The sequence below is a fragment of the Mytilus edulis genome, chromosome 10, assembly GCF_963676685.1.
Source record: "Mytilus edulis chromosome 10, xbMytEdul2.2, whole genome shotgun sequence".
NCBI lineage: Eukaryota > Metazoa > Mollusca > Bivalvia > Mytilida > Mytilidae > Mytilus > Mytilus edulis.
In genome coordinates, this window is record NC_092353.1 from 77,093,571 (window position 1) to 77,111,105 (window position 17,535).

General features: G+C 30.7%; 1 protein-coding gene across 1 annotated transcript in view; it reads left to right on the forward strand.

Moving 5' to 3' along the window:
* LOC139491931 (E3 ubiquitin-protein ligase HACE1-like) overlaps positions 1 to 17,326 on the forward strand; it is a 428,049-nt gene extending 410,723 nt beyond the window's left edge. The window contains exons 13-26 of the mRNA XM_071279877.1: positions 1,162 to 1,520; positions 2,706 to 2,774; positions 3,451 to 3,538; positions 4,941 to 5,052; positions 5,766 to 5,863; positions 6,716 to 6,803; positions 8,440 to 8,589; positions 9,234 to 9,295; positions 10,313 to 10,447; positions 12,919 to 13,050; positions 13,519 to 13,614; positions 14,409 to 14,479; positions 15,032 to 15,145; positions 15,621 to 17,326. Coding sequence (XP_071135978.1) covers positions 1,162 to 1,520; positions 2,706 to 2,774; positions 3,451 to 3,538; positions 4,941 to 5,052; positions 5,766 to 5,863; positions 6,716 to 6,803; positions 8,440 to 8,589; positions 9,234 to 9,295; positions 10,313 to 10,447; positions 12,919 to 13,050; positions 13,519 to 13,614; positions 14,409 to 14,479; positions 15,032 to 15,145; positions 15,621 to 15,723 — 1,677 coding nt within the window. The 3' untranslated portion in view covers positions 15,724 to 17,326. The remainder of the gene's footprint in view (positions 1 to 1,161; positions 1,521 to 2,705; positions 2,775 to 3,450; positions 3,539 to 4,940; positions 5,053 to 5,765; positions 5,864 to 6,715; positions 6,804 to 8,439; positions 8,590 to 9,233; positions 9,296 to 10,312; positions 10,448 to 12,918; positions 13,051 to 13,518; positions 13,615 to 14,408; positions 14,480 to 15,031; positions 15,146 to 15,620) is intronic.
* Positions 17,327 to 17,535: the final 209 nt, after the last annotated feature.

Genomic DNA, 17,535 nt, shown 5'->3' on the forward strand with positions numbered 1-17,535 from the left:
CTTTGGTCGTATATTGGTATGATGTTGGCGTCGTCGTCTGCGTCAACGTCGTCGTCCGAATACTTTAGTTTTCGCACTATAACTTTAGTTTAAGTGAATAGAAATCTATGAAATTTTGACACAAGGTTAATGACCACAAGAGGAAGATTGGGATTGATTTTGGGAGTTTTGGTTCTAATAGTTTAGGAATAAGGGGCCAAAAAAGGTCCCAAATAAGCATTATTCTTGGTTTTCGCACAATGACTTTAGTATAAGTAAAAATAAATCAATGAAATTTAAACACAAGGTTTATGACCACAAAAGGAAGGTTGGGATTGATTTTGGGAGTTTTGCTCCCAACAGTTTAGGAATTAGGGGCCAAAAAAGGGGCCCAAATAAGCATTATTCTTGGTTTTCGTACCATAACTTTAGTGTAAGTAAATAGAAATCTGTGAAATTTAAACACAAGGTTTATGACCATAAAAAGAAGGTTGGGTTTGATTTTGGGAGTTTTTGTCCCAACAGTTTAGGAATAAGGGGCCAAAAGGGTCCAAAATTGAACTTTGTAGTGAATTGTTCAAAGGCAAAAAAAATATTTTAATTTCATTAGACCACATTCATTCTGTGTCAGAAACCTATGCTGTGTCAACTATTTAATCACAATCCAAATTTAGAGCTGAATCCAGCTTGAATGTTGTGTCCATACTTGCCCCAACTGTTCAGAGTTCAACCTATGCGGTCGTATAAAGCTGCGCCCTGCGGAGAATCTGGTTATATGATTTTAAAAACCCAAGTAGAGTCAGGTGAGCGATACAGGCTCTTGAGAGCCTGTAGTTGTTAGTTAACAACTGTGAAACATAGAAAAAAGGAAAAAAAAGGCATCCAAAAATTTATGAATGTACAGTGTATGTTTCATGAAGAAAAAAACAGTGAAAGTCCATCAAGTTAATAGTCCTTGGCCTTTAAATTTTTAGCTTTGAGCATTCCTAATGAAGGTAAATCCAGGAAATCACTACATCAACATGACCCTACAATGAATACCCAATTTATTCTTAGTTCAGCTTTTTCTTTGTCATCATTGCTATGTCATAAATAAAATTTTGGTATTCATTCATTTGTATAACATGTATAATGTTGTGTGTTTTAAATCAAAAATGTTAATTTTCTAATAAAATGTTTCAGCCAGCAGAAAGTCTATGGCAGCTTCTTGAAGACTGGCTGAATTTACTACAAGTAGAATTTGATCAGAAAAGTCCCAGACAATCGATGGCAAATCTTTCAGAAAAAGATAATGAATCTCAGCAAGCTGAAAATCCAAAGACAATGAATATCACTAACTCCTCAAATGCATCTCCACAACAACAAAAGGCAGTTAATCAGTACTCAGATGTGAACTGTAGTAAAGATAAACTTCAAGTATCTGAGGGAATTTTAAAACATATGAGTTTAGAGGACCAGGATGTCATTGGTGCTACATTACCAAGGATCTGTGGAGTTGTTCAAGCATTTTATATCACATGTTCTTGTCACACCCAATCAGAGTAAGACATTTTATATCACATGTTTTTTGTTATACTCAATCAGAGTAAGACATTTGATATCACATGTTCTTGTCATACTCAATCAGAGTAAGACATTTAATATCACATGTTCTTGTCATACCCAATATGAGTAAGACATTTTATATCACATGTTCTTGTACTTTCAACCCAATATGAGTATAAGGCATTGTATATCACATGTTCTTGTCATACCCAATCAGAATAAGACACTTTATATCGCATGATCTTGTCATACCCAAGCAGAATAAGATACTTCATATCACATGTTCTTGTCATATCCAATCAGGGTAAGACATTTTATATCACATGTTCCTGTCATAACCATATCAATGTAAGGCATGGCATCTCACATGTTCTTATCATATGCAATTAAAGCAAACATTTTTATATCACATGGTCTTATCTTACCAAATCAGAACAAGAAATTAACATATAAAATATTAAATAGAAATATCAACATTTGTTAAAGTATCCATTTACTCACTAATCTCATTTAGACATTCGGCTGACAGCTGGAGTGTGCATATAATTCTATTTTATGCTTCAGTTTTATGACATTTGGTCCAGAAAGAAATGTGGAGGTTTTTATCCACAAGTAAAACTGTATTAACCTTCCCATTTATAATGCTTTCAAGGCCAGATCAGGCTTTTTTTGACCATGTGCAGTTACCATTGATATTAGTTTGGACATCTATTACTTTGGAACTACGAAGTTGAATATAAGGGGTTGGTGTTGTCTATTGTGTGTGTATGTTTTTTTTATATCTAAATCTATATAATAACTATTTAAGACCAAAAATATATGAAAATAATGGGATGTCGTATAATTACTATCCAACAAAAAACACAAACAAGATACAAACAATAGAGTGAAAATTTTAAAAAGTAGCCTTGAGAATAAGTTAAACTTTTGTATGCCAAACATGTCTTTCCTATACAGAAGGCTATTCAGTGATGCTTGAATCTAAATGAGTGAAACAATGTATACTGTAATTTCTGCATTGTTTGCATGAAGAAAATGTATGTTTTTGTTGAAGACATTTTGTTTTAAAGCAGAAAATTTTATATAAAGTTTTTTTTTAAATGCATGACATTTTCTAGTCTGTTTACTTCAAAATGCTTTTGAGTTATTTAAAAAATGATTAGTTTTTACTTTCATTTTAGGATTACATCTCCAAGATTCATAGAGTTTGTTTGTAAACATAATAAGGTGCTCAAAGCTTTAGTTCAGAGGTAAACGCACATATAGTTTATTTTACATTATTAAGATACCTATAACATGATGAGAATACTTCTTGCATATCTTAAGATGGTTGAACACATGCTATTAATTTAAGCAGTACAATTTAGGAATTTTTACTATAACTGACTGAAAGATCAGATTATTTGATCATTATTCATTAAAAGATATGTTTTTGCATCAGATACCCTAGTTTGAAACTGTAAATTTATTATCATTAATGAAATATAGTAAAATGCCACATACATGTGAAGCAAGGTCATATGTTAGTTAGAGTAGAACCTCATTGTGTTGAAATACTTGCAAAACTTATTCCTCCTTAACACACCTGGCTGAGGATATATGATAAAATTGAGAATGGAAATGGGGAATGTGTCAAAGAGACAACAACCCGCCCAAATAAAAAACAACAGAAGAGGGTCACCAACAGGTCTTCAATGTAGCGAGAAATTCCCGCACCCGGAGGCGTCCTTCAGCTGGCCCCTAAACAAATATATACTAGTCCAGTGATAATGATAGATTCTTGAAATGAAACAACATAATGTAATTGGGACCTTGTAGGATTAGAATGTAAAATAAGTCAAATAGTTTTGTTGGGTCCCTAAGACTTCACCATATTGATGTACTATTGAATGTCCATAATTAATGTCTCAGTTGATATATTTTCAGAAATACCACTGTGATATTTGATCATTTCCATTTCTTATTGGAATGTCCAGAACTGATGTCCCAGTTTATACATATCATTAAATTGCAGGTATGAATTAGTATATATATATATGTACTGTAATTTAAGAAATAGTGACATGCAGGTATTATTGTGATTTTGTCATTTTAGACTAAAATGCAATGTTAATTTTTGCGATATGGAGAAAAATCTAGTTTAATTCCTATATAAAAAATTCAAAATGCGAGTTTAAATTATTGCGATGATCACCCTGTTGCATTTTTTGCAATAATAAAAAACATCTCAATATTTTTTGAATTTACAGTATTACAGATAACTAATGACATAGAGGTGACTCCAGGTACCATAACTTCATGTTTATTATGTGTATCATATATAACAAACAAAAAGTATAGGTAATGCAAAAAAACACACAATTGACAGCTCCTGATGATTCATAGTCCTTTTTGAACCTTCTGCACATGCTGCAGGGACAGAATGATGGATTAATAGTGGCACCATTATAATTGCGCTCAAGGAATTTTGTATATTTAGCATTAATGACAGTCACTATAAAAGTGTTTAATTAAGTTGTACCCAAAATATGCTTGTATAACTAATTGTGCATAGTACCAAATTAATTTTTAAGTGAAAATTGTCACATACAAAGCTGCAGCTTTTAACTATTAGTGGTGTATAATACCAGTGTCTTAATCTGATACAAACAGTATGGTCTAACAATGCTAGTTATAGATAAGTACTCTATAGACATGTTGCCGCATTAATGTTGTATGGTAGTAAAAACGAACTAGCTGCCATCTTGAATTGCATGATTTATATTTAGAAAATAGAAAATAAAAAAGAAGATGTGGTATGATTGCCAATAAGGCAACTCTTCACAAGAGACCAAATGACACAGAAATAATCATTAACAGGTCACCTTACGGCCTTCAACAATGAGCTAAGAACATACCCCATAGTCAGGTTTTAAAGTCCCTGAAATCACAAATGCAAAACAATTCAAAAGAGAAAACTAATGTCCTAATTAATATATACATTTTTTTACCAAAAAAAAAAAATGTATCACACAGCAACGAACAACAAACTTTATTGTAGCAAAGACGACAATAATTTTTTTTATAGACTTCCAACTTATCTCACCTTTAGCTTGTATTTGATTCAAAAAGAAGAATTAGTTCATTATATTTACATTTTAGGATACAAGATATATCAATTTGATTGTTCGTTTCCTATGAGCTGTTGTACTGTTATAATGTGAAGCATGTACTGTAATGATGAAGTACATTTGAAAATGAGATATAATTTCGGAATGCCTCCCAATTGTTTCTTCTGCCAATCAACCTTATGGATTATTATGCAACATAAATAAAATAAATACTAGTCAAGTTCAAATTTCAATTTTAGAAAAAAAACTTAACATAAATTTGTGATAAAATGTTTTTAATTCAATTATTTTAATAATTTTCCTCAGCCTTTCGTGAAAAGAAGAGAATGGTTTTACCAGAATATATCCGATGATGAAAATCCAAGTGAAGTATTACATATCCCAGCTACTGACGAGGACATTCTCATTATAAATAGAGGTAAGGATATATCCCAGCAACTGACCAGACGAGGACATTCTCATTATAAATAGAGGTAAGGATATATCCCAGCAACTGACCAGACGAGGACATTCTCATTATAAATAGAGGTAAGGATATATCCCAGCAACTGACCAGACGAGGACATTCTCATTATAAATAGAGGTAAGGATATATCCCAGCAACTGACCAGGACATTCTCTTTATAAATAGAGGTAGTGTTTTGCTAAATTATATAAAAAAAAGGGAAATAATCTTATTTTTTGTTATTTTTACTCCCCCCTCCATATTTTCTTAATTAATTTAAATACAGCTTAATAATAAAGCAAAGACTGATTAATTTGATGAGTAAAATTATTTTTATTCAATTGATTGATCAAGATGACTACAATAGCATTGCATATTTAAGTTATATTATTTTGCTAATATGATAAGTTTAAGTACACATATTTGTTTATTCAAATACACAAACCACAACTAGTTATTAGAAAAGAAATATTTAGTTAAATTTTATGTTTATTTGTAAATAAAAAATATCATTGTGTAACGAAGGGGTGTTCATCACCAGATTTTTTAAAATTATTTCATGACTAGAGAGTAACGTCTTTCATATGTCTCTTATACAACATATATTGAATGTTGGAATTGTGTACAAAACATAATGATTTCATGTTGACAAAACTGATTACCGTACCTATTTTTTTTATGAACAGAAAGAATATTTGACAGTAGCTGTGATAGGGTGCTTAAAGAAAATCCTGATAAATTGAAGAAAGGACTGGCATTAAAGTTTGATGGTGAAGAGGGAATGGTACTTATATTATTTGGATTATTTGTTATCCATCTTTTGTACTTCTCTTTAAAATATTTTGTAGATATAAAATTTGTTTTTAAATAGTTTACGTCAGATAAGTAATATTGATTATTGTAACTTTAATTATATATTCTTGTTGTTAAATACTAAATCTTTAAATGTCATAAATATATCAATATTTTCCAAAAAATAGGTCTTATGTGTGTTTATTCTTTTACATTAAGAAAATGAATAAATAACAACAAAATTTCTTACTCTGGTTTTTGTCTAAATGTCAAAGGAATACCAAGGATACATATCATTTCCATTACCAGAAATACTCTTTTACTATTCTCTGAATTCTTATGTCATTTAAATGTTTTATAGGCTATCTGGATCCCGCCATCTGACACCAATTAAAACCAAACACTAGATCAGAAAGTTAACAATTGGAAACAAGCATATTGCTTAGGATAAGAATTCATAACTTGCTCTCCAGTATTACCAATGTTATTTCAACTGATCGGGCGGAGCTTTTGTTTTAATTTGCATAAGGACAGTCTATTTGAAGATGTGTGTGACAAGGATGAATAGCGTTATAATTATTTCTGATTTCTAATCACCTATCAGTGTCATCAAAGGAATTTACAAAACAATGACTGGCACTTCATTGATGAGTTTATCCTAAAACACCTATCTATAGATGGACTGTTTTAATGTGAGCGAATCCGTTAAACTCCGCCCAGTCAAGTGAAATAAATAGAGTAATACCATTTCTTGATAAAGAAATTTAAATGCAATGGCCATGAAATAAAAAACCAAATGGGATATCTTAATCATTAAACTTTATTTTTACTTGATTAATTGTAGGGGCAGGGAGTAGTGAGAGAATGGTTTGATGTTTTATCTAAAGAAATCCTAAATCCAGATTATGCATTGTTTACCCAGTCAGCAGATGGTATGTAAAATATTTTAAGGCTTAAAGATAAATGGTTTAAGATAACCGTTTATATGTTTTAAATGTCCAAAGCACTCTTCTGATCTACCATCAACAAGAACACTCAAAAGGAAAAACTTGAAAGCTATGAATGTTTAAAAATTTATACTTCAATTGCTTACATGACCAAAATAGACCTTAACAAATATTTATGAGAAAAAATGTGCTGTCATAGAGACAATAAACTTTGGATGGTTTCAGAAATATTAAATGTCAGATCTATAAATTTAATGTTGCAAAAGAAGCACAAGAATTTCAAAGATGGAACCATTTTTTACACCAAAAACTACTGCTACCAAATTTAGATCTTGGTATAGAAATACATTTCCAAGGTTTTGTTGAGAGAGAAAAAATGAAACTAGTGCATACCTGAAAAGGAACACATATACAGGAGGGACTGGGAAAAAAGTTCTTAATACTCTATAATTATATTAATGGATGGTTCTTATAATGTATGAATTAATACATGACAACATATATTATAAAAGAGGGACGAAAGATACCAAAGGGACAGTCAAACTCATAAATCTAAAATAAACTGACAACGCCATGGATAAAAATAAAAAAGACAAACAGAAAAACAATAGTACACACAAAACTAAAGAATAAACAACACGAACCCCACCAAAAACTAGGGGTGATCTCAGGTGCTCCGGAAGGGTAAGCAGATTCTGCTCCACATGTGGCACCCGTCGTGTTGCTTATGTGATTACAAATCCGGTAAATAGTCTAATTCGGTAGGTCATATTCATGAAAGGGAAGGGGATTGTAGTTACGACGTAAGGAACATATCCGATATCATTTGTGAAACGGTTATTCCATAACGGTCAACCAACTCGTGATGGCGTCCGTAAAATTTACGAAGGGATGATTTCAACTTCACCATTTGAATTCTTGGTTTAATAGCTTCCTTGTGAGTAGCAAACCTCTATCAAGAAAATCATGATAGGAAATGCAAGCACGGGAATATCGTTTCAATTGGGAGATATATACCCTGTATGCAGGTGCTGCTGGAATGTTACTACTTAGAAATGGAAAGTTCACAATTGGAAATCTGAAATCATCTCTTTTGTCGTAAAGTTTTGTTTTCAACCGACCCTCATTTTCAATTTCTAGATGTAAGTCAAGATATGAAGCCGACTTAACTGTATCTGTAGTATCCTTTATCTTAGTTCGATTGGATAGATGCGTTCCACATAGTCACCAAATTTTGAATTGTTTAGTGAAAGAACATCATCTATATAGCGGAAAGTAGAGTTAAAGGATATTGCTAACTTCTTATCTTTTTTCCTAAGAAGTTCCTGCATGAAGTCAGCCTCATAAAAATAAAGAAACAAGTCGGCGAGTAGAGGGGCACAGTTCCCATTGGAATGCCGACAGTCTGTTGAAAAACACGTCCTCCGAACGTAACAAATATGTTGTCAATCAAGAAATCAAGCATCTTGATGATATCAGTTTCAGAGAATTTTTTGTTATGTATGTTGATATATATTTAAGATGTACTTTTTAGCACAAAATTACATTCTCATCCTATTATTGCGTGAACATCTTTTTAAGGAGTTCTTTTTTACCCTTTTATGAAAATATCTTTTTTTAGGGAGTACATTCCAGCCAAACAGTAACTCAGCTATTAATCCAGACCACCTTAACTACTTTAGATTTGCAGGACAAATATTAGGACTTTGTCTCTATCACAAGCAGTTAATCAATGTTTACTTTACCAGATCATTCTATAAACATATCCTTGGTAAGTTTGATTAACTGTAAGTTAAACCTCATGAAAGATACCAGGCTTGTAGTTTAGAATGTAAGAGAATGCTTTAAAGTCTCATCCGTGATAATTGAATAAAAATTCAAATAGTAAGTTGTAAGACTTTACAAACAAAAATTTCTGAAAAGTTGTTATTATCATAATATAGGTTTATTGGTTAATGTCATTTGGGTAGTTTAAAAAAATGTTTGCTTTTGAAAAATGAGAGGCAAAAGATACGACAGTGATATTTTCATTTGTAAGTCAAAAACAAACTGACAATATTAATGTGATAGCTAACAACCAAAAAATCAATGAAAAAACAAACTACATAAAACGCAACCTAGAAAACTAAAGAGTTAAAAAAAGAGGGTGATCTCATGTGCTCCAGAAGAGAAAGAAGATTTTGTTCCATATGTGATCCCCATCGTGTTACTCCTATAAAAGAAGTAGACACCTCAAGTGTTCAGGCTTTGCACAAAGAAAGCATCACAAGTTAACATACTATCTTTTAGCATTTTCTAATTGAATAAAACAACAGATTGAAACACTAGGATATCTGACTATTTTAGATAGTATATTATTATTCCCATAATAAACAGGAATAAAAACATATGTACAATTTGACCTTTAATTTGTAGGTATTCCAGTGAACTATACAGATGTGGCATCTATTGATCCTGACTACGCTAAAAATCTACAAGTATGTGTTTTATTCAAACATTTTCCCTTTAATCAATCAAGAATATGAAACAATTAATAGAAGAAAGATTTGATATCTCTTGAAAATCCTGCTATCATATACAGTAACTGATTACCTGGTTTCATGCCATTAATATAGCATTCAAGAAACCAGTGACAGTATGGACATTTTACTTTTTCTCTTGCAAAGCTAAACAAAGATAACAAATGCATTGATAAGTTCTTATTTAAACATTTGTTTGTTTTACCCAAAAATATCGATAGATAAAATATGATTTTTGTAGGGTAAATTTTGAATAACTATCTGTGACATTCTATAGATATTTATACAAATAGCTAGTCAGAGAATTTAAATAGAGAAAAAAATTCAAAGAATGACTGTAATGTTTTTTTTATGTCTATGAAGATCTAAATAACATCAAAAATGTGTAGCAGGTTATTTAAAGTGTGCAACACATTTTTTATGTTATTTCCAATAGGCAGAAAAAATATTACAGGCATTTCTTATAATTTAATTCTTAATTCCATTTTAAACACGAGTAAATCAAGAAAAAACGTTGATGATGTCAGGGTCACATGAAAAAATTAAGTCTATGAGCTGATAAGCAAAATGTTGTCAGTGTATTAGAAGACGTGTTACATCCAAAATTAAATTAATCAACCAGTGACTGAAAAAAAAACCATTAAATTCACGAATGCAAGTAGTATATGAGTTAATTATCAGTGTTGTTCTGTCACAAGTTGAATATTTTGAATATTTTTCGATATTTGAATTCTTTGCTTTTTTTCTGAAATTAAAGTAGAAAATGCAAGGAACTATATCTTTTTCAAAGCCTTCACAATTTATTTTGATCTGACGTCTTGACAATGCCTTTTGTTATATGACTTCAGAGGAGTGAAATAACTACGTTTATTTTACATGTGAAATTATCGTGTCTTTTTTTCACTGGGAAATTATTGAAATTCATTGCAACCTATGTAATAATTTCTCATAACGGTTGTTGACTTTATATAACAGTGGATACTTGACCACGACATTGACAACTTAGGATTGGACCTGACATTTTCTGTTGAGACTGATGTGTTTGGTGTGATGCAGGAAGTAGAACTAAAACCTGGAGGCAGAAAGATAACAGTGACAGAAGAAAATAAGGTAACATCACCTTGAAGAAACTTATTGGGTATATTCCAGATAGAAAACTAAATGTAGAGGGTAATTACAGATTAAAAATGAAACTTTTATAGTCATTCATATTTTACTATGCCTTTATGTAATAATGAAGGTATACATGTATATGTGAACAGACTGTTGTACAAGATAAAGCATTAAAGAAGGTCAGATCACTTTAATTAGGGATAATACAGATTGATATACATAAAAAAGTTAGCAGTATTTAATATGACTGATTAAATTGATTGAGAGAAAAGTATCTTTGAAAGGTTTATAAGTGCATTTATATCAAAACATAAATAGGATAGAAGCTTGTTTACGTTCATAAGATAGTATCCTAAAATAAAATTTGTAATAAATAAATTCCATTTTTTCTGTATTTTACTTATAAATGGACTTAGTTTTTCTGCCTGGAAACATAACATTCACTCTGTGGTAAAAAAGTTTATAATTTTAATAACTTTCTTACACTATCCTGGATTTGTACCAAACTTGGACAGAAGCTTGCTTATGATCATAAGATAGTATCCAGAAGTTAACTTTGTAAAAAAAAATCCATTTTTTCTGTATTTTATTTATAAATGGACTTAGTTTTTCTGCCAGGAAACATTACATTCACTTTGTGGTTAAAGTTTTTAAAATTTTAATAACTTTCTTAAACTATCCTGGATTTGTACCAAACATGTACAGAAACATGTTTCTAATCATAAGATAGTATCCAGAAGTAAATTTTTAGCTCACCTGGCCCAAAGGGCCAAGTGAGCTTTTCTCATCACTTGGCGTCCGTCGTCCGTCATCGTCGTCCGTCGTCGTTATCTTTTAGAAAAATACTCTCCTCTGAAACTACCAGGCCAAATTAAACTAAACTTAGCCACAATCATCATTTGGGTATCTTGTTTAAAAAATGTGTGGCGTGACCCAGCCAACCAACCAAGATGGCCGCCAGGGCTACAAATAGAACATAGGGGTTAAATGCAGTTTTTGGCTAATAACTCAAAAACCAAAGCATTTAGAGCAAATCTGACATGGGGTAAAATTGTTTATCTATCTGCCTTGAAATTTTCAGATGAATCTGACAGCCCGTTGTTTATTGCTGCCCCTGAATTGGTAATTTTAGGGAATTTTTGCTGTTTTGGTTTATTATCTTTAATATTATTATAGATAGAGATAAACTGTAAAGAGCAATAATGTTCAGCAAGGTAAGATTTACAAATAAGTCAACATGACCAAAATGGTCATTTGACCTCTTTAGGAGTTATTGACCTTTATAGTCAATTTTTAACAATTTTTCGTAAATCTTGGTAATCTTTTACAAAAATCTTCTCCTCTGAAATTACTGGACCAAATTAATCCAAACTTGGCCACAATCATCTTTGGAGTATCTAGTTTTAAAAATGTGTTGGGTGACCCGGCCAACCAACCAAGATAGCCGCCATGGCTAAAAATAGAACATTTTAGGCTTATAACTCAAAAACCTAAGCATTTAGAGCAAATCTTACTGCTTTCAAATTGTTTATGAGGTAAAGATCTATCTGCCCTGGAATTTTTAGATGGATCAGACAACCTGTTGTTAGGTTGCTGTCCCTGAATTGGTTATTTTAAAGAAATTTTGCCGTTTTTTGTTATTATGTTGAATATTATTATAGATAGAGATAAACTGTAAACAGCAATAATGTACAGCAAAGTAAGACCAGTCACCTAAGAATAAGTCAACATGACCAAAATGGTCAATTGACCCCCTAAGCCTAAGGAGTTATTGTCCTTTATAGTCAATTTATAACAATTTTCATGAAATTTGTATTTTTAAACTAACATTTTCCACTGAAACTACTGGGCCAAGTTGATTATAGATAGAAATAATTGTAAGCAGCAAGAATGTTCAGTAAAGTAAGATGTACAAACACATCACCATCACCAAAACACAATTTTGTCATGAATCTATCTGCATCCCTTGTTTAATATTCACATAGACCAAGGTGAGCGACACGGGCTCTTAAGAGACTCTAGTTTATAAAAAAAAATCCATTTTTCCTGTATTTTACTTTTAAATGGACTTAGTTTTCTTCCAGTTTATCATTACATACAGTCTGCAGTTCAAGTTTTAAAAACATTTTTAAGATGATTCTTAAACACTCCTGGATTTTTACCAAACTTGGCCAGAAGCTTCTGACAATCAAAAGATAGTATCGAGAGGGAAAAAATTGTTCAGTAGAAGAAAAGAGGGTCGAAAGATACCAAAGGGACAGTCAAACTCATAAATCTAAAACAAACTGACAACGCCATGGCTAAAAATGAAAAAGACAAACAGAAAAACAATAGTACACACGACACAACATAGAAAACTAAAGAATAAACAACACGAACCCCACCAAAAACTAGTAGAATATGCAAGTGTTGAACAGGTTCTCAATTTAAAATTCTTTAATACAGAATAATTATATATTTTATTGCAGACAGAGTATGCTCAGCTAGTAACAGAATTAAGAATGACTAGAGCCATACAGCCACAGATAAACAGCTTTCTATCTGGTTTCCATCAGTACATTCCACAATCACTGATTCAAATGTTTGATGAGTATGAATTGGTTAGTATCATTTATTACAGAAAAAGTCCAAGGACACTTTCAACACTGAGTTCCAATTGCCGTGAAATTCTATTTGAAAAAAAAATATAGTTGAGAGTTACACTTTTGCAACACCGAGGTCATGCTTTGATTTTGTATCAATTATTACTTGCAAATCAGATGTAGAGGAAAAAAAAGTTATTTACTTACAGCCATTTTAAGGAGGAAAATATTAAATACACTGAATTATTTCCTTTATATTACCTTTCAAAGGGAGATAATTAGTGCAAACTATGAATTAACTTTATACATTTCAGTAAATAAATCTTGTGACAAAGATACTCTTATATTTTGTATGTCACCAAAGAGATGTATATGTACTTAACAATTTTTGATATTGGTTAACAAAAATAATATAAATGAGTTAGGTTTCAAATGCAAAGAATTTAAAAAAAAATAATGATTTACTGTATTTATGTACTATTTTAGGAGTTAATGTTGTCGGGTATCCCAGAGATAGATATCAGTGACTGGGAGAATCATACAGAATATAATGGCTATGATAGACAGTCATCTGTTATCCAGGTTAGTGTGAAATAATATCACTACAAACTATTAAAGTCTGAAATGACCTATATCTGTACTCGACTGTACTGATTTTTACTCGACCAGTCTGAATTGGTCTGACTTTTACTTGACATTACTCGACCCCAGTCTGAACCATACTTGACTGTACTGAATCGTACTTGACCATTATCTTTGCCGTTAAAAATAGTCTGAACTATTACTCGACCAGTCTGAAACAGTCTTAACCCATTCTTGACATGTACTCGACCTATTTTTCCAGTCTAAACCATACTTAACCAAAGTTCTGAACAATACTCGACCAGTCTGAACCATACTAGACTAAAAACCCTCTACTTTTTTAACTGTTTAAATTAATTAATTAATTAAACAGGTGCTCTTTGGAAAGTTAGCTAAACAAATTTGAGTATTGCTCCCATATCAATATAAAAAAATATGGTAGTAAGATAAAATGTTTAAAATGTTAAATAAAATATTAAACAACTTAGCACCATTCATTCAAATACAGTTTTCAACACCACTTATTATATATGGTTCTAAAAGTTGCCAAGGAAACTCAGTCGATAAACATTTTATACTTACAACCTTGCCAATGTCTTTTTATGGTTATGTGGTCAAATAAATGGAACAATGTCCTTATACTGATATTAAAAAAGACAATATCAAGGTTAACAAACAAGACATTGTTGTGATGTTACTGATTTTAAATGATATTGTTTTGTATACACCTTTTAAATATAAATAAAAAAACCTGTATAAATACTAATTTTTTGGTAAATATTTCATACTTTTAGTGGTTTTGGGAAATTGTTGAAGATTTCAGTCAAGAGAACAGAGTTTTGCTGCTTCAGTTCACCACTGGCAGGTAATGTAGACATAAAACTGCTTACATCTCATTAGAACTTTGGTGGATAATTGTACATCTTACTGACAATCATATCACATCTCCTTATTTTTATAAAGAAATGATGAAATTATTGGGTTTTTTTTAATACACAATCCTGAACAAAATAATTATTTGGTCACAGTTCAATATTTTTTTGATATTAAAATTAGTGAATTAAACATTCTATAACACATAAGTGATTATCATGATTATGGATACCAATAGTATCTACATGATTAATAGTTATTGACAAATGAAATGAATATCAATATATTAACCCAAAACTCATACAGAAATTTTGAATTTCACTTATAAATCTACAATATTTCCTATATCCAGTTTAGGTTTAAGTCTAGGTTCCTTTTTAAGACAGTCGATGAAGAGGACAAGGGAATCTCAACGAAATGATTGTTAAAACAAATGTAAATACATATGTATGTGTTATGTAATTTGTATTTTGTTTATCACAAGCAATTCTTTGCATGCTTTAAGACAATAAGGATTATTATTGATTTTTATTTTCAAATACAGTTCTCGAGTACCGTTTGGAGGTTTTGCTAAGTTTGTTGGTGGAGGTGGTCCACAGCATTTTACCATAGCTATAGTTCCTTATAAAGAACACACTTTACCTACAGCTAGTACTTGGTAAGAATATTCACTCCTCTTTTGTGTAGACTTCTTATTTATTTGTACAGGCTAGGGTATCTTTAGTCAAGATTAATAATCTGTTTACTTATGGAGAATGAATATTAAGGATATTTTAGATTTATTGGAAAAAAAAATTGTGGTACCATTATAACATGTGATAATCTGCGTAGAAAAATCAGCTTCGAGTAAATGAACATGTTGACCGACTGAATGTTTTTTTTATGTGAAGTGATAACCACCAACCATTAACACAATCTACATATATTAGAACATGTTTTTTGTTGGCATTGCATTCATGCATTATAGCATCACATCCAACTAAAATAGCACAATAACTTGATGTAAAAGAATTTAGTAATGTTGCATGGTATCCTTCCGATAAATTCCTTTCACATACATTTATCTGATCATTTTAACTTTTATGATATAAGAACTACATTGCATAAGAATATTTTTTTTATTGGTTTTATAGTATCAACATGCTGAAGATGCCAGAATATAAATCAAAGACAGAGTTACATAATAGACTGATGGTAGCTTTACAGTGTGGTAACCAGGGTTATGCTTTTGCATGAACAGGAAGTGCAATGAATTCTGGGATTGGCAATGATGACCAGAACTTTGACTGTTTAAGAGTTAGAACATGTAGAATGAATTATAGAATATGATGATCAATCAAAGAGAATATAGAAACTCAATGAAATAATCTATCCATTTATCAAAGAGTGGTAAATGTTTTTTTTTCAGTAACCTTTCCATATCTCTTCTCTACTGTAGAATATATGTTAAAACAGACAGTGTAGGCTTTAACCAGAAACAAACAGGATCATCGGATTTTCTATGGCAAATCTATTGTAACTTCATATATTTTTTTTAAATATGAGAACAGAAACTCTATTCAAAATTTAAAGTTAATATCTCTTTCCTCTGAAAGGCATGTAACTTCAATTGAAAATATATTTGAGAGATATAAAATCCTACCCTCATTGGTACAAGCCATGCATTTTACTGTATCATACTTAATCTACAATAAGAATTTTCAAATTTTTTAAAACTTAACAAAATAATTGTTAGTTTGTGATTAGTAGCCATACATTTTGACCAAATGTTGTTTAACCATTTTACACATTTTTGCACAGAGTTCATTTAAAACTATTCAAGATGAGACCCATTGTGACACCAAACAAAAAAGCATGCCTCACATTGACCAGAGAACTCTGATGTTTCAAAATAGCCTATAGTTATTGAAAGTTTTGTTTTGAAAACCTCTGGAATTTTGAATTCTGAAACTACTTGGAATTTGACTTTTTTTCATATTATAAAGAAAGGTTTTAATTGCTTGAGATGCACAAACGTTTTATCATATTTTCTGTTTGAAATTGAGAAACAATTTTATGTTACAGAAAATATTGAGCCATCAACCTTTTCAACAAGATATATTGAAAACTAAAACCTGCCATAATACAGGTTCAATAGAATACATTTTCTTTACAACATGAACATTTAGATTTTCTGCTAAATTATGATTCTGACCCTACTGGCAATAGAAATGTGTTAGTGGGAAATAAGTACATTCTCAGGATAATTTGTTTGTTTTAGGTGGTTTACCAAGAATCATTTGAAACATTAAATTGCTGACGCAACCTAGTAAACATGTTCATAGTATGGTCAACTGGAAATATTATATGACAAATTACAATTTTGATACTGATTTCACAGTACACTGAACTTAAACATAGAATAGTGCTAGCCATGTATGGTGGCCCATAGGAATAGGATATTACTTTATCCTATTTTTATGTTACAGAAGTTAACCAAATATTTTTTTTTATCTTTTATTAACAAATGAATGTATATATTTAACAATTACTATAATATAGTATAGCAAAGGTAAATGATGAATATTGACATGTTGAAAGAAGATGTTATTTTTATTTTTAGAATTCCACAGAATAACATTTATCCAAATATATTTATTTACCAAAAAGATAATAAAATATTATTTAATTATTAGTAGACCATTTGTTATTGAACTAATATTTTATTGTTATATTTTAATTTTTGAATTGATATTTATTCAAACTGTACATTATGATATTTATTTGATTTTCCATTTTATTAGTATTTTTTTATGCAATAAATTGCCGTGATATTTTTGTAACCACAAATAAAATATTTTCCAATCTGTTTTTTTTTTCTGTATTGCTGTTTGTCTTCTTTTCTTTGTCTTTTTTAGCCATGGTGTTGTCACTATATTTTCAACTTGTGAGTTTGAATGTCCTGTTAGTATCTATCTTTTCTCTGTTGATGATGTCCAAAGATTTTGATAAAAGTTGTTTGAATAGGCAGTCAATATTTAAGATTTAATGAAGGTTGAAATGTTGCAG